General features: G+C 36.3%; 1 protein-coding gene across 1 annotated transcript; it reads left to right on the forward strand.

The window, feature by feature from the left end:
- Window positions 1-187: 187 nt before the first annotated feature.
- LOC137386881 (tyrosine--tRNA ligase, mitochondrial-like) lies at window positions 188-24,471 on the forward strand. Its single transcript, XM_068073113.1, has 9 exons — window positions 188-262; window positions 2,430-2,592; window positions 2,728-2,878; window positions 3,131-3,297; window positions 3,484-3,585; window positions 6,606-6,723; window positions 10,413-10,497; window positions 11,798-11,985; window positions 23,990-24,471. The coding sequence occupies exons 2-9, from the start codon at window positions 2,444-2,446 to the stop codon at window positions 24,050-24,052; spliced, it is 1,023 nt and encodes a 340-aa protein (XP_067929214.1). The 5' UTR covers window positions 188-262; window positions 2,430-2,443; the 3' UTR covers window positions 24,053-24,471.
- Window positions 24,472-24,584: the final 113 nt, after the last annotated feature.

Below are 24,584 nucleotides of genomic sequence, written 5' to 3' on the forward strand. Positions count from 1 at the left end.
AAATATGTCAATATTAAGTCAAAATCGCAGTAATAGTGTGCGTTCTTCTGGAAAGGAGGAAACGGGTGTGCGCGATTTGGTTTAATTGACCTTCAGGTCGAGTGGTATTAGCAGAAGCCCGTTACAGTTGTAATAATCGTGGAACACTCTGATATCAAGCCGATTTCGATCATTTCTCAAAGAATGTCAGAATGGCTATTCCACTAACAACGTTATAAACGATTCATTATTTGCAACCTGATTTTAACCGATCATTCAGTGGGTATGGTTGTATGGTTTAGATTTATTATATAATAAGTAGTGTGTTTGTTTCAAATTTGTGGACCCTTTTACATATAAAAGGGGAGTCAACTCTCTAGCCTGATAGCAGGCCTGTGACGCATTAGAACTGCACCGCGTGATTGCAGTGTAGTACCCAGTATTTTTGGTAGGACATTGCAACGTTAAAAGTGCAGTAGACTTTTGTTGCTATTGTAATTGCGCTTTTACTGCAAATTACTCACTTTGATGAGTGTGATCTACTGCGCATGTACTTCCATGACGCACTCACTGACGCCCAGCAATGCATACACATTGCAAATGTGCGGTCTTCAAAACTTAAAGCTGCATTTGCATTGCAACTGCACATTAGCATGAAGTTAATACTGTGGATCAACTGACCCTGCTGGTTTTGCAAACATTGGTACAGCATTGTACAAAAATTTTAAACACTATGTTCAGCAAGTTCATAAACTGGCACTTTAACTCCCATATCATTTCAGAATAGAAAGCCAGGTATTCTAACCATTTCAGTCAATAAAATTGGTGTTTTCAAGTTCAAGGAGTATTCAGTGTGAAGCAGGCTTTATTTTTCCTTCTAGTTTCATTTACTCTTAGCATTTTAGATTTGGCATACGCCAGTTTATAAGCATAATGTAGAAATATGAATAAGAAATACAAAAACAGTTTGTGATCTGCGTTTTTGCTGTTACATTTAGTTTGCCCAGTAGAAATATGGTGGTCTGTTGGAGTTAATAGTTAAAACACACATGTATATGCCGCTACATCCTTTGCAACTGGCCTCTTGTTCTTTATCTTATCTTTAGCTCACCCATTCAGTTGGTAAATGCCAGTTTAGATTACAGTCAAGTGAAACTTTCACTGATGTGAAACTGCAGCTTTGAAATTTTCCAGTAAGCGATGCGAAATTGGAGAAAACTTTTATATTTTATAAAATACACAAACTAATCTTATATTGTATTTTTTGGTTTCTATACTTTCACATTTTGTTAAAAAAAGTGCATCAGTTCACCATATTATATTTATTATTTACAGATATGGATATTTCATTTTTATCAGGTAATGGTCAGCTAAGAGCAGGTAATAGTTAGCTAAGAACAGGTAATGGTCGGCTCAGTGCAGGTAATGGTCAGCTAAGAGCAGGTAATAGTCAGCTAAGAGCAGGTAATGGTCGGCTAATAGCAGGTAAGGGTCAGCTAAGAACAGGTAAGGGTCGGCTAAGGGCAGGTTATAGTCGGTTAAGGACAGATAATGGTCAGCTAAGAGCAGATTAAGCGCAGGCAATAGTCAGATAAGAGTAGGTAATAGTCAGCTAAGAGCAGGTATTAGTCAGCTAAGAGCAGGAAATGGTCGGTTAAGGACAGGTAATGGTCAGCTAAGGGCAGGTATTGGTCAGCTAAGAGCAGGTATTGGTCAGCTAATTGCAGGTATCGATCAGTCAAGTGCACGTAATGGTTGGCTAAGGGCAGGTAATGGTCAGTCAGTTAAAAAAATCTGCATATGCATACATAGGTATTTCTCGATTATACTAGACGATATTATTAATATTAATGACAATTCATAGACATATTGTTAAGTTAGGAGATAGTTCCTAGAGATACTGTTAACATAAGTGAGGGTTCATAGAGATTTTGTTAATAGGACAATAATTCACAGAGCGTTTGCTACAAGCTCATCAAGCACTTTTGGTGAAAGGCGATTGTTAGAGTAAGATTGCCTGTTGCTGTCCTCAACCCCTAGTGTTCATCTCCTGCTCCAGTTAGATTCAACATAATGCATTCTGTGGTATGTGCAGGTTATATGTATGCCACAAACTTGCATACATAAAAGTGGACATCTTGTATTAAAATAACAAAGTGTGTCTTCATACATCAGGTCGGCAAGCAGCTATTATGGTGTATTTAATAACAATAGGAAATCACTAGAAAACTAATATTTTTACTGTTCGTCATTAAATCTTCATAAATTCAGAATAACTAGTATTTGATTTCAGTGTTTTTATCATTTTGTAGGCCTACTCTCTCACTCAAGTCTATATATCTTGTATCCGTACAGTGACACCTAATTGGCAAGCAAAATTATCCTTGCGAGTTGTTATCCATAATTTCTATCCTTGCCCACCTTCACCACCTTGTGGATGCTATTGACAGTGAGCAACTTCAAAATGAAATACATACATGAGATGATAAGCCGTGGAATGATCCAATCTTTGACCATCCCTCAAAAGAAAGTCGGTGCTGGAAGAATCGTAGTCCCGCGTCGCACTCCTGATCTGCGTCTCAAGGAGTCTTGGAGTTATAATCACTTGCCTAAGTCAGTTCTAAATTTTAATATACATATTTTTGAGGTTTCCATTTAGCACTTAGTCTTAGAAAGACCTAGAAACAACTTGAGAAACAATATTCATTCTTTTCGGGTGCTTAGCAAGAAATTAATTTGCATTTCTAGAATCTTAGACGTGATGTCTTCAACTCTGAGTGTCCCCCGTGCCATCTATTGTGGGTTTGATCCAACAGGAGCGAGTCTTCATCTTGGTCACATGACTGTCCTCTCTGTGCTGCTGAACCTGGCTAGGGCAGGCCACCATGTGATAGCCTTGGTATGAATATTCCCTGCATTTTTTTGGAATATTTCTTCCTTAGTCACCTGACTTCTAAAAAGAAACCAGTTTAAATAGAAATGCCAGGGAAGCATGAGTATTATGTGTGATTGTTAAAGACTAACTTTATAAACTTATTGTCTCATGTCACTCTGACACGCATTGACATGTGGGCATATTAAAATGAAGCGCTGTATTGATAAGCATGAATCTTCATTGTCTATGTATGACCTGATCTGACCCATGTTGCAGGTGGGCGGTGCGACAGCTCTGTTTGGAGATCCGACAGGGAAAAAGGAAAACAGAATGGCTGCCCAGAATGAAGCTATAGAAAAAAATGCTTTAGCAATTCAAACACAGCTTAAACATATCTTCTGTCAATATTCAACTAGACATGACATTGACCCTGGCAATCTAAGGTTAGCCTATGTTCCTGTACTCTTATTATCAACAGTTCACATGGCATTAGTTTTCTTGCAAACCCACTTAGCATTGGAGTCTCATTTCAATTAACAAACTATAGGCTAGAACGCATAAAAGTTATTTACCGTATAAGAACTAAGCCTCAGGTCTAAAATTATCCTCACTCTACATGCTTGTTTTAGTGTGCTCAACAATATTGACTGGTACAAGTCACTGATGGTCGAGGATTTCATAGAGCTGGTCGCAAGTGAATTTAAACTCAACGACATGTTGGATAGAGCGATGTAAGTTTGACTGGACATTACTACTTCTCCGTTCTCACATTCTAACCACAAATTTCTTTAGTCTCTCAAGGTAGGTTATTTGAGGCAGCATCTTAACAGGAACCTTTTTGGCAGCTAATGCTCAAATAGGTCGTTTAACAAGCAACTTTCTAAGGTTTGTCCATGAGGCTGCTTAGTCGTTTGTTCACTTTCCCTTTTGTCAAACATTACGTAGTTTTTGAATAAGTCTCATTCTCACAGGAAGCTATAGAGTTGTACTCAGGATCTTAGGATTGAATATTTTTTATGCAAAACTATAGGAATGAGTTCTAGCGTACTATAACAACGAAATCTTTCTCTGCAAAAGTACTGCCTTGCCTCTGTGTTTCACAGTGTTTTACTATATTATATGTTCAATCTATTAGCTTGGTATGTTGAAATGTCTGTGAGGTTCTCTGTTTGGCTATAAAAACCATCCCAAATCTACAAAATGTAAATGAACTTTTGGATGTGAAAAAAAGTTGTATATCTTAAAATTGAGTGATCGTGAAGACATTCACTTATCTAGCTGCACTAAACTCTTTATTAGAGGCTGGTCTATGTAGATTATGTAGTTCAAAGGCTGAACAGCCAAATAAACCATTTTATGTGTGTATGTGAGCATAACTTCCCAAATCAATTGACTGCAACATTACTTGAGTGAGGTTCAGATGATGCCCTAGGTGAACCATGCTTTAGCTTCTTCTATGTCCACTTCTATGCATCCCAGCTTTCAATCATTTTGCCAAAAGCCTGAATTTTAATTCAAATCTTCCCTCATATAGCAAAATAATACTCAACGTTGTGTACATTCATTGCTTTACACAGAAGCCAATCAAAAGTTGAGCCATAAGACGAAGCATGTATTCTAAACAGAGTTGATCTCTTTATGGCTGGAGAGCCATTTCAAAATATTAGAAGTCCCTGGATATAAACATTTGCAGTATTTAAAACAAATCGCTTTAAAAATTCTAATTCATCTCCATATTTAAAGAAGCTACATTTATAGCACAAGAATTTTACTAGTTCCAACGAAGAATATTCTGATTTAGGCTGGTTTGGTTTTATTCATTATATTTTTGTTGTGGCTTCATCGCAAAAACACCTCAGTACTCCTGCAGTATTTACAGGAATTTTCCTCTCAATATTTGAAGGATATAGGAATATGACATGTAAAGGTTTACAACTCTCAATGAGCCACAACTTATTTATTTTCTGGTTCAAAGTAAAACTAAGTTTGGATTTGACTGCTATTAATTGGCTCACTAGTATAGTTATAATATATTCTCACAAGTTTCCTCTATTATATTGTAGTTGCCTTTATATCCCGTATATGTGGATATAGCGTAATGTACGTATGTACGTAATATTTACATCTACGTAATATTTACATGTACATAATATTTACATGTACACAATATTTACATGTACATAATAGTTACATGTACATATCACTCACATGTACATAATATTACATGTAAGTAATACTTACATGTACGTAATATTTACATGTACATAATATTTACATGATATTATGTACATGTACATAATATTTACATGTATGTAATATTTACATGTACATAATATTTATATGTACATAATATTTACATGTACATAATATTTACATGTATATAATATTTACATGTACATATGTTTTATTAATTAATAACAGCAACTAATTGGTTGCAAGCTTTTCTTACAGTTGTAATGTTACAATGACAATATAAGAATGTTTGCTATAATCACAGCTGATACAATTGATTCATTTCCCTAACAATATACAAGTGGAGAAATGAGGCTAGATTACACAGCACTTGCAGTGGTTAGTATCGATGTCGGCTACCTGACCAATAGTTAGTACCTATAAAGTCTGTTACCTGACCAATAGTTAGCACTTATAAAGTCTGTTATCTGACCAATAGTTAGCACTTATAAAGTCTGTTATCTGACCAATAGTTAGCACCTATAAAGTATGTTATCTGACTGATAGTTAACACCTATAAAGTCTGTTACCTGATCAATAGTTAGCATCTATAAAGTCTGTTACCTGAACAATAGTTAGCACTTATAAAGTCTGTTATCTGACCAATAGTTAACACCTATATAGTCTGTTACCTGACTGATAGTTTAACACCTATAAAGTCTGTTATCTGACTGATAGTTAACACCTATAAAGTCTGTTATCTGACCAATAGTTAGCAATTATAAAGTCTGTTACCTGACCAATAGTTAGCATATATAAAGAAAGTTTTATAAAGATATCATTCATAAAAACTGTTTGATGTTTAGTGTACTACAATAATGATAAAAATTTACCTTTAGTTTTTAGTTTTCTGTCTGAGGCAATATTCATCATTTGTTAGGAGTTGAGCGATTTTTTAGCACGTAAATTATTTCATCTTAAACTTATAGACATCATGATAACTAACCAAAAGTTCTAGAATAACCAGATATTAAATGATAACTTGTAAGACATTATTCCTTGAGGTTCTGAAGAGCTTTAGATTAAAGTTCGCATCTTGCCCACCTCTAACCCACCTTTTTCCCACCTCTTGCCCACATCTTGCCCACCTCTTACCCCCTCTTGCCTACCTCTTACCCACCTCTTGCCCACCTCTTATTACCTCTTACCCCCTCTTGCCCACCTCTTGCATACCTCTTGCCCACCTCTTGCCCACCTCTTGGCCACCTCTTGCCCACTGGCTGCAGTTGCTGGGGCTGACTCTACTCAAGTTCATGAGTTATATATCTGCTTGGTTTCAATTGAATTCAACAATGAGGACTTGATTCAGATCTATTTTCAAGCCTTGTATAGTGTTGTATGTTCAGAGATTACTATGACCAACTCTCCTCTTTCAGCCACCGCGTATGTATTAAGGGTGAGTGAGTGTTATAAATGTCATACTACTGGATTGTGTTCATCCCCCTTTCTCTTGTCTGCCTCTAAGAAAGATTTGATGAATTATGCATGCTTGCAACACATGCCAACACATGCCATACAGAGTCAAATCCCGACTGGAAGCTGAAGAGTCTGACATGAGATTTTCTGAGTTCATTTATCTGGCGCTACAGGCCTATGACTGGTACCAGCTGCACGAGAAATACGGGTGTACAGTGCAGGTGCGTAACCGTCATCGTATCTATGTCTTTCGCTCTTGTCTGTAGACTACCTCGCAATAGATATGCAATTCTGTGGTTTGCATGCATATTCATGTCGTGAGGGCCTAGACATCAAGGGTGTTGTGACATGTCGGGTTTCGTCAATAAAGATTTACCTCTTCATTGTAATGGTTGCTGTTAAATAACATGCCTTCTCTAGGCTTACAGAACTCATGAGCCGGAGAGAGATTACATATATGCCATTCTCTGTTAATTACAATATTTGTTATCCGCTTCTCTCAAAACTATTCGGTTATTTTTAATTTTTTTATAAAAAACTTGTTGCAGTGTGTCAAAGTTCTCACATCTGTCATCTTCTCATCGCCCGTCTACAAAAGGTCACTTATTTATCCAATGTTCCTTGATCTTCATAACTTTTGTTTCACAAAAATCTAAAACGTATAAGTAGCAACAGTTTGGTTCAATTAGTGAAACTGGAATTTTGGCAAGTTACCAGGGATATTGATGTACTCGTTGACCTTTATAATTATTAAACCTTTACGTAAGATCACCTCAACATTCGAATTTCCTGACATGATTTTTAAAGTTTCTCAAAGCATTGCTCTTTTAGAACTGAACATGAGGAGGCAGGTTATAAAGATAAATATATTACATAAAAGATAATACATAATGTAGAATAAGATAGTTTAACCATCATCTTATCTAACGTTATGCTGCATATCCTTGTCACTACTCAATGTATCAGCCAGTGTACGCTTATGGTGTCATGTCTCTACAGTAAAGTAACAATAACAACTCATTATTTTAGTTATTTAGCTTTTATAATTTAGTTTTTACACGATTTCGTATAATATATTTCTTTCGATACATAATTACTAGAATATATAATATTAAGTTTTTGAGTTGTGGAACAAATTATATTAAATATACATACTATACACGTACAATATACGTATGATATACATACTCTCCATCATACAATGTGATTAGTGGAACGGATTAAGTTTGTAGGGCGAGGTTTGATTACACTAACAACCCTGGAGTTTGCAGCCAGTTGCGTAGTTGTCCTTCCTTTGTTTTTCTAACAATTGTTGCCCAGTCTCTAACAAGAATTAGTATGATATGCTCAAAGCACTTACATGTTGCCATTCAAAGTATTTTGAAAGAGGATAACTCGTCACTTCAATTTTAGAGGTGGAGAAAGCCATGTTAGCGGATATTTTTCGGTTCTTGTCCTCTCTTCTTATCCTTGAGACAGGCTAATAGTTTGTCGTTGATCAGTCTTGGTGCAGAGCGGCCAGTGTGGAAAGGATTATTCCCATCCGGTATTTGCGGATGCTTAGATGCATGTTCATAATAAACTATCAAGTCAATCTGTGGACTTAATATGATAGCTGACTATAAGGGCTCATTCACATTAACATCATTAAACTCAAGTAATTTTGTTCACAAGTAAGCATACGCTAGCATAGGGTCTTCTTTCAATTGCTCTGTCATACCGCTAATCCAGACTACTATAATAAGGTCAGCAACTAATCTTTAGGTCGAGATAATCCTCCTGCCTCATTTTTGGATTTATTTGTTTTACTCTCAACTTTAATTTGCATTTATGTCACATAGATGGTAGATATGGCAGTATTGTAGCAGTATTGTGGCAGTATTGTAGCAGTATTGTGGCAGTATACTGACAGTATTGTGGCAGTATACTGACAGTATTGTGGCAGTATTGTGGCAGAATAGTTCAATATATCCATTGCCAATAGCTTAATGACAGAGAAATATTATTTGACATTCAGATGAGCACAGTATTAATTTGTCAGACACTCATTTACAGATGTCTGTGTTCATCTAAATTTAGTATATATAATTATTCGGGTTTCGGTTAAAGATTATAATCTATAGAAAAATTCAAGTGGCAATAATATCAATAATAATAATATCAATAATTCTTTATGGAAACTTTTTTTAATTTTTGAAGTTCATTTTGAAAGAACAAATATACTGTAACCGCATCTACAGGAATGCTGCTGGACACAGTCAATATTCACAATGGTCCAACTGTATGAAAAGTGTCCAAGCCCAACATTTTGGGTTTTGGTACCTGACTGGTGGTCTCCTACGCCAATGTCCACATTCAGGTTCTATTGGTTTACCTGCGGTACAAAATTGAAACCGTTTTTATATGAACCGGTCTTATGATGTGCGCTATACATTGCTTTAGCTAAGACTCATTGTGCTTGGAGAATAACATAGATTTTTGGTTCGGTGGACCTAAGAATGGTACTATATGAAAGCATGCAGCATGTGTAGGGTTGGGTATAAGTGCATCACAAGCGCAGGGTTAGATATTAGTACAATATTAGCTCAGGGTTAGATATTAGTACAATATTAGCTCAGGGTTAGGTATTAGTACATCACTAGCTCAGTGTTAGGTATTAGTACATCACTAGCACAGGGTTAGGTATTAGTACATCACTAGCACAGGGTTAGGTGTGAGTACATCACTAGTTCAGGGTTAGGTATTAGTACATCACTAGCACAGGGTTATGTATTAGTACATCACTAGCACAGGGTTAGGTGTGAGTACATCACTAGCTCAGGGTTAGGTATTAGTGCATCACTAGCTCAGGGTTAGGTATTAGTACATCACTAGCTCGGGGTTAGGTATTAGTACATCACTAGCTCAGGGTTAGGTATTAGTACATCACTAGCACAGGGTTAGGTATTAGTACATCACTAGCTCGGGGTTAGGTATTAGTACATCACTAGCTCAGGGTTAGGTATTAGTACATCACTAGCTCGGGGTTAGGTATTAGTACATCACTAGCTCAGGGTTAGGTATTAGTACATCACTAGCTCAGGGTTAGGTGTGAGTACGTCACTAGCTCAGGGTTAGGTGTGAGTACATCACTAGCTCAGGGTTAGGTATTAGTACATCACTAGCTCAGGGTTAGGTATTAGTACGTCACTAGCTCAGGGTTAGGTGTGAGTACATCACTAGCTCAGGGTTAGATATGAGTACATCACTAGCTCAGTGTTAGGTGTGAGTACATCTCTAGCACAGGGTCAGGTATGAGTACATCACAAGCACATAGATGGGTGTAAGTGCTTGAGAATGATTATTTTTATAGAGGCTTAGTGGCAAGCACTTTCACCTGCTGTCTTTGTTATGCTAGAGTTATATTGCCCCTGATTCAGACGTCATAGAATAGCAACAGTGCGCCTTTTTGTTAGATTGAACTGTCTTGGGTTTCAGCATTTAAATTCTATCTGCATAAAAGAACTGAATGAGACTCATTTTGTCATATGATAGCTTGAAACTCTACAGGTCAAAGGAGAATCTAATAACCCTAAGACAGTTAGTCGTTATCAAAGATGCCATTTTCAAGAATTCATATCGGCACTCGCTAGAATCGTATAATATTTCTAATTTGATGGTGTAACAAAGGCCAGCTTGTAAACACTGTTTTCTCTCATTATGTAATGATACAAATTACAGCATGCGCTTGTTTTCGCATCTTGCCCTCACCAAGGCCTTGCATCATGCTGTTTTATTAGTCGAACTTTTATAGTGCCCTTTACTGTCAGACTGATTCACAGCTCAGAACGGTTGTCTTCTCTTATCATCTCTCCGAGCCCACCTTATTTTATTGGCTGTATGTAATCAACGGTCTGCTGTCGTCTCTCAGGTTGGTGGTCATGATCAGATAGGCAACATGGAGGATGGCTACACATACATGTGGAGAAAACTGCGACACCGACCCCTGCTAGCTGGTGAGTATGTGCGAATGGACTGACTGATAGCATATCTATGGAATTGTTTTCTGTTTTACAACTATCAGATTGATGAGTATCAATGGTTCATGTTGCTACTGACGGTTTATTATGGGTATTTTTCTTTATGGTCGGTTTCTATTATTTACCTATTACCATACATATATGTATATAGGTGTAGTAAAGACATATATATATATATATATATATAAGTTACTCTTTTTTTCTATTGAGTTCTACAAGCTTGGAGCTTTAAAATAATATTCAATTCAAAAGGAAAAGGGCTATCCTAGGTGTTTTTACAGTCAATTGAATTTTGTGAATACGATGGAGGTGGTATGTGGTGGGGACTTGTTTGTGTATACAAGGTTAGGATTCAAAGTGTTAAATAATTATAGGGTGAAAAAATTTGGATCGCGGAAAACATTGGCAAGTATCAATTTTTCCAAGGTTTTTGCAGGAACATTATATTTTCACAACAAACCTGTATAGCAATTAACTACATCCATTTCTTACTGCAATAAAATACTCTCTCATTCTCTCCCCCTCCTTTTCTCTCAAATGGGCAAATCATTGGCAAGAAATAAAAGATCTTTGATGGAAAGGTGCTGTGGCCTGCCAATCGTCTGACCGCTGTAACGCACCTGTAAAGTTCTGCCACTCCATTACCTTTATGGCTTTAGTAATAAGCGATTGGTAGACTGTAGTGTGTTTATCTCGCTCTGGGTGGGCTTTGGGTCAACGGATAGATTGCTTTAGTTGAATGCGCGAGGCAATTAATCAGCCATCTGCTGCTTGTTGCTAAAGAGATTTCTTGTCTAGAAATATTGTTGCATAATACGCTGGAGCTAGCTCTCTCGAACGATCCAGCGATCATGACTTGGCACTGACAAGCAGGTGCTGCGCAAATACTTCTCATCCTTTCTCTCGTCTTGACATCTCCGTGTTTGTGACCACCTATTAGTTGCACCAAATTACATATTTCTTTGTCGAGCATCCTGTAAGTAAGGTAACCAGTCTAACTGACCTCACGTCAGGAAACCGCTCTGCATATCCCTTTTCCTTGGCTGAGAAAAGACTCAAGTGAGATCTGAGTTCAAGATCAAACAGCTCCACAATGTCAACCAATTAGACTAACAATTGCCATAATGCCACAAACCAAACGTTGCTGCAGCAGTATTTCATTTATCAGGTGTAGGGTATTCCAAAATATTATTTGTTTAGGGGAACCACTGAGAGCTGTTTGTCTGATGTATTCATGGCTTTAATGTTTCACAATCAGGCATTTCTATTATTTTAGCAATCACAGTACCTTTAGTGGTAACGGATAATGGTGAGAAACTCGGGAAGACAGCGGGCAATGCTATCTGGCTGGATGAATGTAAGACAGACCAGACTCCTATCAAACAGTATTTGATGAGATTATCACAACAGGACCTGCTGGCTCTTTGCCGCAAGCTCACACTTGAACCAACAGAGCGACTGGAGGTGCGAGGATGAGTTGTTTACCAGTTTTATATGGCACGCTTAGAGCTCATTCCTTGTGAATGGTCACCTGTTGTCACCTGTTGTCACCTGTTGTAATATATTTCATTACGAGCGAACTCGATGTAGCTATGCAACTCGCTCCAATTGGGCTCTTCATGTTAAAATGCAGCGTTGAATATGCTATGAAAAACCTACTTAATATGGTATTAAAAACCTATTATAGTATGTAGGTTTTAAAAGCCAGTTTTTAAAACCTACATGCTATTAAAAACTTTCTGTAGGTGTTTTTGCAAATCCCTACAGAAAGTTTTTTGTAAAAGAACTGTACATATGCTCCGGTACAGAACTTGTGTGAGAACAACAAGCCATGGCATAGTCTGATATTATGTATGAGGTACAGTTGCAGTCATAACAAGGCTAGTTACAGAGCAATTGAATCAAAGGATATTCTACTTAAAGATGTGGTTGCGTCAAATTTGAGTTGACTTTAAAAGAAAGTTTTTTTTGTCTATCAGTTGATATGTTGTTTGTTGTGTTAGTCGATCTCATTGTCAAGATATTTGAATATTAAAATCGATAAGAATTGATCGCGGTAAAAACGCCCAGGCCAAAAAACATGCCCAGACTTGCCCAAAATGATGTAACGCGTGATACAACATGTCTCTATCTCTCGTATTCACATCGGCTATTGCGATAAAAGTCTAATCCTACGGGGCTCTATTTGCATATATTTTATTTTGTATTTGCTCATGTTATAATAAGATAATAAAATATAAATAATTAAATATAATATATAATAAAATAATATTTTAAATATAATTTTTTTTTCTATAAAAAATTTTTAAATCCAGCTACAGATACATTATTATCAATGTCTCGTACGCCTCAAATAAAGGAAATTAAAAGCATGTCATATTAGCTTCCTCTAAATGCTGTGTAAACATCTGAGTACCGACTACCGATTTTACCGGTCTACAGTGATTATGTCAATCAAACTATGTAGAATAAAGTCTTTGTATCGGCACAGTTTCGTCGCTACCACACCGGAAACTAGTTACTAAGTAAAATATATGGCGGATTAAAGTGCCCCGAGTTGATGAACCGAGTTATATTTACAAACTCGAGTTTGTAAATATAAGGTGCAATATACTGGTATTACGGTAACATAACCGTAGTTCTGGTTATATTAACAATGGTACATCAATAGGCACCCGTTAGCTAATAGAAATTAAACTATGTATGTATGTACTGTAAAAATAGAACTTATTGCTTTTACCAGGAACTCCAGTTTACAACGCTCAAGTTATACACCGATTTGAAGAACTTGGCTTCTGCCGAGTTCAAAATTGGAATCAGAATATAAAGTGCAATATATTAGTATTACGGTAGCATAACCGTAGATCTGGTTATATTAACAATGGTACACTGACTGGCACTCGTTAGCTAATAGAAAATAAACTATGTACGTGCCATAGGTCCTCATGCTCAAGCCGCGCCTCTTGTCGTTGGGCACGGCTTCTGGTTCAAGGTAATAGACCGCGGCTAAAGCCATTTTTTAAAAACTTATGTGGGGCTCAGGGCGTATTCTCCATAAATGCGGTCTTTGTTCAGCTTCCGCGTTATAATCATTGAATCGCATTCATGATACACTTTTATGTACGGGGGTTTTGGCGACCTACTCGTTTATTTTCAAGGTCATGTTTATGGAATACTTTAGACTAAAGAAAAGTTTGCTTCTCAACTGCGAAATGACCAGATTGTTTTTCGAACATTTATTTAATTTCTATTTCATCATATTATCGCCGGTATGTTTTTTTTTCTTCTAATTTTCATTAAAATATGGGATTTTTCTTTCAGCCGAACGACAGACAAAGGCAAACCGGATAAGCTAACTTCACAATCTTATTCAAATTATCAGTGAAGATTTTATTTAGTTTGAATTCATGACATTAAATTTCTTGGGTGTTGTTTTTTGGTATTTTTCTTTAAATAAATTTAAGTTCCAAATGAAACTTCTATCTATGAAGATGATGAGGTATGTTTAACTTACCACAGTCATAGGTTATTAACACCTTTTCATTCTTGACCAGCATCTTTCCATAAACATGAAGCCCTCCAACAGCGCAATAAAAATCTAGCTGAGACATGGCAAGTAACTTCTTGATGCTAGGGTTCAGGAATTTTAATTCGGACTTGGAAGTAAAAGAAAATTATTTTCACATGTACTGACATAGCCTGTTTTCTCATTCAAGAGGACGGGGGCATAGCGAAACCCGTCTCAACACTCTCACTCCCAAAGGTGTCAAAGATGACAAAACCTCAGTCTTTAGCCGCGGTCTGTGGGCATATGCGGCTTGTTGGTAAGGGCAGCTAGATACCACAGACGGCTTGTTCGAGGATTATTTTTTCCTTCGCGAGTCATCTGTTTTTGAGCACAAGCCGCTCGGCTTGAGCATGAGGACTTATGGTATGTGCTGTAAAACTTCAACATGTTCAACAACTCGAGAACATGGAATGCGGGGCACTATAAAGGCGTGGTCACACGAGCACCGAACCGACGTAGGATCGGTTCGGAGGCTGGTTCGATTCGTGGCACATGTCACACGGCATCCGAAGTCACTCCGCTTCCTAGATACCATACGTATAGAGACAGGACACGGTTTCATTAGTAGTTGTTATGTATTTGAGTTAAATATTTCTATTGTAAACAAAAAAATTTGAGGAACAATTATGAATTATAATTACACAGCAGATTTATCAGAAGATCGTTCAGCTGCTCAAAATAAATCACTCGATACAAAGATTTTGCCAACCCTTCCCATCAACATAATTATATTTTTTATTAACATAATGAATGTTTTTCTATGCTGAGTACACAACAAACAAAAACAGTCTTTATCATAGTACTGTGGTTTTACATAAATAAATCAGTCAACGATACTTCATCAGGATGAATATAACACATTACTTATATTCTACACGAAAGAAAATCACAACCATTTCCTTACATTTATGCAAAACTTATGTGCAACATCTTACATTTATGCAACACAATCACAAGTCCCGGTGAACCTTGTCGTAAATTGCTTCATGTTGTTTATTTAATGAAATAAAAGTATCGTCCCATTTCTTTTTTAACTTTACTCACACACACATAAGGAGAAATGTGACGCGTGCTCGCTAGAATTCTAGAACTTTAACCAGCCAATAAGAGCAAGGGTTCGGCCACGAAATTTCGAGCAGTACCGAAATGGTTCATTTCGGCTAGAAATGTCTTCGGCCAAACTTTTTACAGCTGAAAGTGACGTCGTTTTGCGTCATTTAGTTCGGTTCGGTGCTCGCGTGACCACGCCTTAAGGCTCCATAAAAATAAGCAAGCTGCGTTTTTGAAAAGAATATGTGGCAAAACCAACTGCATCCCTAAAAGTGATGTACATTGTATAGTCAACATTATCGAGTCATTATTGGTATCAATTTGTAGAAAGAAATTCACTGGTCACATTTGATTAGTTGATTCAAGTAGGCCTACTAAACAAATGGTCGAGCTATGCAAAAGTACCTGTGATACAGCTCTGATTACACTTCATAAATCCATCTATCAGACAAGATTTTAGCACAGGTGTCAACCGGGCTATGATTTATTCAATGTTCTGCAAATCATGTTTTGCATCATCTTCAACAATATTATTTTATTATATAATTTTTACAAGCAAAGAAATTTTCATTTTGGCATAAAGATTTTATTTAAAATATCCATCGAAGTCGGGGCCACTCACATAGTTTCAGCTCATACAATAAGACAAATTCATCTACTGCAGCAAACTCAAACAAAACACCATGGTTTATGCAGTACACATTCAAGTCTCTCGCTCCCATTTATGGCAGTTTCCACACTGACAAAGCCGCTTCGCTGGTGGTATCACATATACATCCTGTAATAAATAAAACAAGTGCAATAAATATATGTCATTCATAGATATATCATTCTAACGCGTATCTACTGAAAGCTTTCAAATTGGGAGTTAGATAGATTGCGAGTGTAATTTTAAAAATAAATAAATGTTCAACAGAAGCATAAGTACGCCAAGCCAACGATTCGAAGCTTTGATTCTGGAAGTTAAAGATGTGCATTGATCAATTTTCCTAACTTCTGCAAGTGAGAAGTGAACATCTAAAGTCTAATCATAAATCTAATTTACTAGCTAAAACTGCGAAAGAAAATATAGCAAGGTGCATAGGAAGGAAGCAAGGAAGCAAATATAGCTAGGTGAGACGATAAAAAATTATAAAACGATGATTGGTGATAGCAAAAAGTTATAATTTTATTAATTAGAAAATGTATTCTTGAGTACTAAAATTATTATCTTTAGTATATTCATCAATCTAAGCCATTGTATTGCTAGATGCTATGAATTAGAAAGAAGGAAATTACATTATAGCCTCAAACAGGGAAATATAATCTGAATGTAATGATGATGATGATGAACTCTTTATTGATTAAAAATAATAGATAAACAAAAACAGAAAAATTCCCCTTTTTGAATGTAAACACAACAGTATATCTATAATAGGAGACTCAAAGTAAAAGATAAATTTACCTCCATTCTCCTATCTTCCTCTGTAGCATAACGCTGCTGACGCCTGTCAGCTCTAACTATAAGCTGTCTGTCCCAAACTTTACCACCTGATGCTCAGAAAACTACGAGTCACCTTTGCAGGAACTGGAAGTATTTTTACAATTTTGTTGTTCGTCAATAAAACGTGTCAGTCGAGTAATTCATTAAAGTAACGATGTTAATAATAGAGTAAAATCCCTTACTTTAAGATCACAGACAACGCATTTTATGAGTGATACCATTTATTACGACCTATATAAAAATTTCATGCTGCTGATTGGCTTATGAAGCGATCTTATATTTATCGCTCGTGGACTCTTTTCAGATGTATCACTCGTTACGTCACGAATAAAGCACCCGCTGTAATCTGAGCTTTTTAAAAGATGGCCTCATTCAAACGCATATATCTCTGGACAGGGTTAGTCTACAAAGACAAAATTGACATCAAATTGTAGCTGATGTTTTAGTCTTTTATTGATCTTAAGTCCATTAAATCGACCTTTACGATGCAACCGCATCTTTAACCACAAGAACACTCTCTATTAGAAGCCTACAGGTGCTGCTTGAAATTGATCAGAGACATGCTTAAATTTAAAGGAATCCTAAAATATTATTAGTTAGAGTAATAGCAGGCATAAAGCTCCTGCAAGGTCATGGTCAATAAACAAGGTCATCTAGAAATGGCGGCTGGAATAACTCTACTTAAAAACTGTAACTTTAACAAATAAGGTAAATGCAAAGTATAAAGGTGTATAAGTATAAAGTATAAAGCATAAATAGCAAAGTATAAAGCATAAATGCAAATGTAAAGGTGTATGCACAACAATAGGCGGTGGTGAGCGAGTGGTAGCTGATATATTGCTGTTATTGATGCTGCCCTAAGTCATATTGCGTCATAGTAGCCAGTCTATTTCTTTAGTCATTGTGGTTATCAACCAAACGTAATATACTAGCTACCATAAAGTAAAGTCTATATTTGAACCCCACGGCGATCTATGTTTCAACCATTTTCCCTTTAGTGGCACTTTATTAGAGGTGATGTTCAAATAGAGGCTGGCGTTGTATTTTTCAAATAGCTCGTCAGAATATTGGGAAGATCAATTTAACCCTTTTACGGGTGAAGCGAATGTCGTTTATATTTTGCGTTCTCCTTCGGCTGGAGCGACATTAACCCTTTTATATGCAGGGAATCTGCTAACATACCTCCAACTTATCTTAGCTCTCTAAATAATTAGGCTATGCATTGAGAACTGAGAAATATCTCTATCAGTTGATATTTATTGCTAACAATTAACCTACGATAATACTATAATCTGTGCCCTGCTTTGCAATTTGTTTGAGCTTTCCAAAAAAATTCCCACAACCAAACATGAGTGAAGCGATTGGTTGGGAGATTTATGATAAATGCATATGCGCATACAACTCCCGAAAAATTATCCGTTAACGGCGTTACCAAACCCTTGTACCGAAATTTGTTCAACAAATTTAACCATTTTTGTGTAGAGTCGTTCAAGTATAATAATGATACAAAACACATATAAACCTATATAAATATGTTACCAAGTCTTTGAAAGGTTACCGCAAAATCCTAAAACTAACTCATCTGATCGGATGATACATACATGTAAATAGACAGATTAATTCGGCCTAAAATCAAAATAGAAACTTGAGAAGTCTTTTTTAATCAAAATTAAGACCTGCCAACAAAACGCCAGTTAGGCCGTGCGACAGATAGTACAACTATTAAGTCGTCCAAATTTCATGAGAATGACGTGCACATTTCACCAGTCTATGGAATTGTTCAATTGCCGAAGGTTTCTGTAATTAACTTAGAAGTACTGAAAAGTGATTGTTTCTTTTTTGCCGATTTTATTATTCGAATTAATTATTTGATTTTATAAAAAAATTATTATAATATTTAATTATAAGAATAATCATTAGAATTTACAACATCGAAGTATTATATAATGATTGCATTGTCTAATTGCCGAAGGTTTCTTTAATTAACATAGACCGTTTGAGGCGTAGACCGATTTACAGGTACGAAAATTTGGTACACAGCTTATCAGCCTAATTTTTTTGTCCAATTACCGAAGGTTTTATTAAATTATCTACAACATTAGTCAGATTTCTTTACATCTTATCTACAAGCTATGGCCGAACTACAATGCTCCTTTGTGACAAGAATATTTCTTTATTTCACTCCAGTTTCCAGAAAACTTCCAGACGCGTTAATGCTAATGCTTGCTTTCTGTTACATATCACTGTCAAAACCATTCTACATTCAACACAACCAACTTTCAACTTTCCAACGCAACTTTCAAACTGTGTATATTACACGGCAGCGTGCCATTTTACTTTTAATATTGCATTTCAGAAATATAATAAACATATTTCATTATTGCTGTTGTTAGTTAAATTACGTACAGTAGGTTAAGCCTACAGCTTGAATTAATATTTATTTTATTGTTGTAAAACATAGGTTTGAAATAGTAGTAGATTAGGTCTGATTTTTATACAACCTTTTGTTTTGCATAACTGACCTTTTGAATTTCATTTCAAAACAATTTGACATACAACCTCTCAGAACACCACGTCGTCGCAGTGGCCATCCACATGTCTCCCAATTATTACGGAGGAGGAGAAATAGAAGGTCCTCACAGCAACCACCAACATCAAATGCTAATGTTCAACAACACACTACTCAAAATAATAACAACAACTCATCTGATTTAGAGAATTCTTTAGTAGATGTTGTAGGCGAAGCCTACAACATCGCCTACGTTTGTAGGCGAAGCCTACAACATCTACTAAAGATGTAGATGTTGTAGGCGATGCCTACAACATCTAACTAAACTACTAGTAGATGTTTTAGGCGAAGCCTACAACATCTAACTAAAGAATTCTACTTTTGTAGAATTCTGACCTTTTGTAACTACTTTTTCAACAACCAGCAGTACCCTTTCTTTTTTCCATTATCACTTTGGTCGTGGGCTGTATGACATGGGAATTTCTAGTTTATTTTATAACTATATTTAACAATGCTGTTTGCTACAGTTTGCAGCATAAACTGGCTTTTTATTTACTATAGAAGAGAAGTTATGAGCGTCGATCCATTGTAAGCCGAGTTCAGATACCTGCAAGGATGCTATCAACTAATATGCTATAAATCTGCAAATTTATAAGTTATATAATAATCTATCAAAGGCTACAAATATATATTCAAGAACAAGTAATATAAACAAACCATACTTACAATATATGCAGAAACAAAAATTAACATTTTCGAAACATAAATGTTTACATCGTTTTTTTGGCCAGCTGCATTCTGATTGTTGCTTTAGCTTGGAATGATTTCATCTTTTTGCGGCTGTTCAATACCTTTCGTTAAGTCTTCTGATCTTCAATACCTTCCGTTAGTCTTCTGAGCTCAACTCTTCTTCTACACTGCTAAACTAGTCGATATTAGCGTCCAAACAATTTTTTTAGTAGAGCAAAACTTTTACGCGTTGTATTTCGCACAAATAATGATACTTTCAGTCCCATCGGTGCTAAGCACAACTGTAAGCCTAAAACTAGTCATTCATATAACATCGTAAATATAAACCTTTTTTCACATAGGTCGAAGTATCAAGATCGCATTAAACAAGGAACTACTATTAGCCTGATATAGTTATTAATTATTTCTAAGGTGTTGTTTTCAAAATTGTAATGAAAAAACTGAAAAGTCAGTTAAAAAACGGACTTCGATGCAAACAGAAACAACGAAAGAATTAATTGTTATATATGTAACCGGACCGATTCATTAATAGAACGATTTTATGGACATTTTTCTACTGATCACTTTCTCTTATGGGCTCGTAAAAATCAAAGAATGTCAAAGTGGCACTCAAATAAAAGTGGCATTCAATTAAAGGATGGCTTTCAATTTTTTCAACCTTCTCCTACAGTGGCTGTCAAATAAAGGTGGCGTTCAATTAGAGGTTTTGCGATATACTTAGTTCTTTATTTATATTTATTCTTAGTATGTATGCACTAATTATTCACGCTATCCATTGATTAACTGGGAGGCCTATATAATAATGGTCCCAAGTAAATATGCTCAAATTTTGTAAAACAAATCACAAATCCACAAAGTAAAGAGAAATTCACTAAAGAAATTCATAGCCTATATAGTTTATTGCTATAAAAATAGTTTGTTGTCAAAGTAATAGTTACTTTATTCTCCATACTGTCAGTTTGCAGGTAATTTTTACTTTCGTCATTTGTGAACAATTCGTTATGCCCAGGGGTTTCATATCTTATACAGAGGTAGTTTATTCTTGTCGTTGTTGTTGTTGTGGTAGTTTAGCTAAATTAATAATAAGGTAACATGTTACCTAATCTGTATTTTTGTTACATGGATCTTAGTCTATCCTTTTAATTAAGAGAATATTAGATGGTGTAGGCCATCGTTAAACTTTAATAGAGGTACATGGATAATGACACATAGACAGAGCTATTCTCATGAACGTTGCGCGTTGTGAATCGGTATGTAGGCTTACCTTAGCTTGTTTTTTATCACGGACGGGGGGGGGGGGGGGGGGGCTGTACTGCTTTTACGATTTCTACTAATTGTTATACTTGTGTTGTTATATTTGCAGAGAGCTTAGTATGTTAGTCTGGTGGTAGGAATAATTATATTTTATCAAACACAGAGCAGCACTTGTATATCGATGGTAGTATAACAGGAAGTATTTATAAATAGTAAGGTGACATCACGGAGTAGTAAACAATGAATCATTTGCATAGGGAAGGTATGCTGACAAGACAAATAAACAGCACATAAAATGATTCAGTGTTATTGACAACACTACGCTATTGACCAGAAATTTGTGTTTTCACCCTCAATTATATAATTATATATATAAATATAATATCGTATGCTGACACTGAACACACTGATTTTAGCCAGAAAGTAAAAGCCTGGTATCGCTTGTATCTCATCATTTGTATAAGCCATTTGCTCGTTGCTCGTCTACGGCCTGTTCAAGCTCGAGTACTTGAAATTCTGGTTACATGTAACAATAATACGTCTTGGTACGCGCTGGATGCCGTCCGAATGCAGTTTTGGCGTGGCATAAATATCAACATGTCCGCTGCATGCACAGCTCAACAATTCCGCCTGCTTGATTAATGCGAACTTATTCGGGATTTCTGTGGGTAGAAAGTAATATTGTTCTTGTTAAATAAAAATGGATGTTAAACATTCTTAACATTTTAAAATATACTTAACAGTTCGTAATATTCTATTAATTTAATGTCTTCTTATTTCAAGTCCTGATAATACAAATAGTTTAAATAAACACACAGGTTAATATTCATCTATGTGTCGGAAAGGTGTACCCGAAAGCTTCTCCATTATAAAGCCTCATGGCTGACCGTGGTGAATAATACAGTCTATGCAGCTGTCCATCGTGTCCATTGTTCCATGAAAGACATGTCTTCTCTCTATACCATGCAAACTTACAGTTCTGGTTGCAAACAAAAATGATTAGCTCAAAAAAGTTAGCCGTTGTGATGACTTTCACGAATTTTTTGTTAAACATTTCGTGATAGTCTCGGCAGTCATATCAAGTCATAAAGACTTGATATACACGCATACACATATATCAATTCATAAAGACTTGATATATGTGTATGTGAAGATAACTTCATGACGACTGAGCAGTGATGTAACTTGAACAGGATTCAGTAGGCACTCAGTGTGGCTCAGGTTTAAATGTAAATTAAGAAGTTTGTGATACGAGATAAACTCTGGTTGGCATTATAAGGATGATGTAACGAACTGTCTGATTTCAACAGCTCTAATCACGCTTGCTTCCTAACACCTAATTTATATACATATCAGTTTTAATAACTTGGAGCTCAGAAAAAGCCACCTTTTTGCACAAACATGATGACGCTCAGCAGTAACCTCGGTGTGTCACATAATTCGCATTCACTACAATGCGTTGTTAAAGGAAGTACTTAGCATCAAATGACTCAACAGAAGAACTTGTTGTCAAGCATATCTGAAATATCATGTCAGCCCTCACACTCATAAACCGATCACTTCGTCTTGCTCAGTATTTATTTATGTCTGTAATATCTGTAATCTCTTAAGGTGTGATGTTAAAATATAATCTTGTTGTTTTGCAGTTTTAGAACCAAGTATCACTCAATCTCTGGTTCTGTGCTCAAATCTATGCCTTTTAGTTACAACTCTTTTATACTTGCACCCTATTTGGTTAATCTATATATATATATATATATAAATATATATAAAAATCTTATTGTTTTTCTTTTTTTAAACAGTGTATCCAGTTGTAGCTATTAAAATCTAGCAATGAAAGATCCGCACGGCACTGGATTTGATCTCGGTACCTCCGGATCTAGAGGTAACTCCGGATCTAGAGGTACCTCCGGCTCTAGAGGCGGCGAAGTTAATGATTGAGCTATGCACTGGGCAAATAGTCATTTCATTAGTTAAGATACTCACATCTAAAGTACTTTTTAGGGTTAATAACTAGCACAGTTGACGATACCTGTTGACGTTCTATTACCCATGTAACGCCAGGCATTCACCTAGTACCATATTATGGGCCAATCTCTACTGACTCAATCTGTCAGTTTTTTGTGTGACCGGGTGGCTTAAAAATTAAATAGCTATTGCATTACTTTTGACAGTAGCTAGCTTGACACATTCAATGAGTCTGAGCTGAAGCCACTCTTCTATACAAACAGATGGAGTGAATGGAGCAGTTCTTGAGTAGCTGGCTGATTGCCATGCGCTGTCAGTGTCACGCATTCCATGGTCAATGGCAAGACATTATGTAACTGTACAATAGAGATGGCCGATACATTTCATGCCCACTGCCTTCATCCTCTTCTTTCTGCCACATGGCTGCCCGATTTGAGAAGGCGTGATGAGCTAATGGTTATGCACCCGGGATGGAAACTCATGTCAGTCATAACTGCCACTGACATCCTAGCCTCAATACTAGCAAATTAATCGCTAGATTTCTCTTCTAGTATGGTTGGCTGGATGTCGATTGCGGAATACTTTCAGCGAGGGTTTGAGCTCAAGTTTTACGTGTATGAATTTTCACTTTTGCACTTGTCAGTGCGCTTGAGATGAGGCTACGGGGTGATTGATATGAGGCCTTTGTAAGGAAGCTGGACTACGTATTTCGTTGTTCGCAGACCTCTATATATGCATATTGATGAAGGAGTGATAGAGTCTGACAAGGCATGGACATAGACTCGAGCACCCGGCCAGAGACTTACTGATTAATTGCTCGTCACACAATACTCATGTCAATAGGTGTGGCTCTCTTCTCCATAATTTATGGCTCTTCTAATTTTAGAAATTGTCGCCGGATGAGTTCACCACCTTGATTATAGAGGAGTTGCTACCCCTGCTCACTTGATATCGGGCCCGCCGCAAGAAGTTGTTTCACTTGAAGAAAGGTCACTGCTGGTTGATGTTTGCAGGCAATCAGAGTCAGCTAGCGATTGCTTGGAATGATGAAGGAAATGATTATTTATACTTTGGCTGACTCATAGAGCTGACTGTAAAGAAGCTGTCACACGCTTACAGGTTGCTTACAGGTTATTGAAAGATAATACAATAAATTATCTTATGAAAATGACAAGATGTCATCTCTCATATTTACCTAAGCATATTATCAGTAATGATTGTTAGTGTCTGCTGCCGTACCACTTTCTGTGCTGCCTCTAATTAGCTTCCTTTTGGTCCTCAAGCTAAATATCCTAAGTTGGAGTTTTTTAGTATGTTGTCAATTTGTTGCAAAGTATTTTTTGCTAGTTTTTGACTTTGTTTCTCATTGAAATATTTTTGCCACTTTCAATTCACCTTCTAGCTGTGTCTAAGCAGGTTCCTTGTATAAGTTCTACCTGAACAGCGGGTAATCTCCGACTTATTGACATCTAAGTCTTTCT

This window comes from Watersipora subatra, chromosome 1, assembly GCF_963576615.1.
Source record: "Watersipora subatra chromosome 1, tzWatSuba1.1, whole genome shotgun sequence".
Lineage (NCBI taxonomy): Eukaryota > Metazoa > Bryozoa > Gymnolaemata > Cheilostomatida > Watersiporidae > Watersipora > Watersipora subatra.

What these genes read in the sequence shown, in the direction of transcription:
- LOC137386881 (XM_068073113.1), top strand. Translation starts at nt 2,444, where the DNA reads ATGAAATACATACATGAGATGATAAGCCGTGGAATGATCCAATCTTTG. An exon ending in AGTTATAATCACTTGCCTAA is followed by an intron (nt 2,593 to 2,727) that starts GTCAGTTCTAAA and finishes TTGCATTTCTAG; the next exon opens with AATCTTAGACGTGATGTCTT. An exon ending in GCCACCATGTGATAGCCTTG is followed by an intron (nt 2,879 to 3,130) that starts GTATGAATATTC and finishes CCCATGTTGCAG; the next exon opens with GTGGGCGGTGCGACAGCTCT.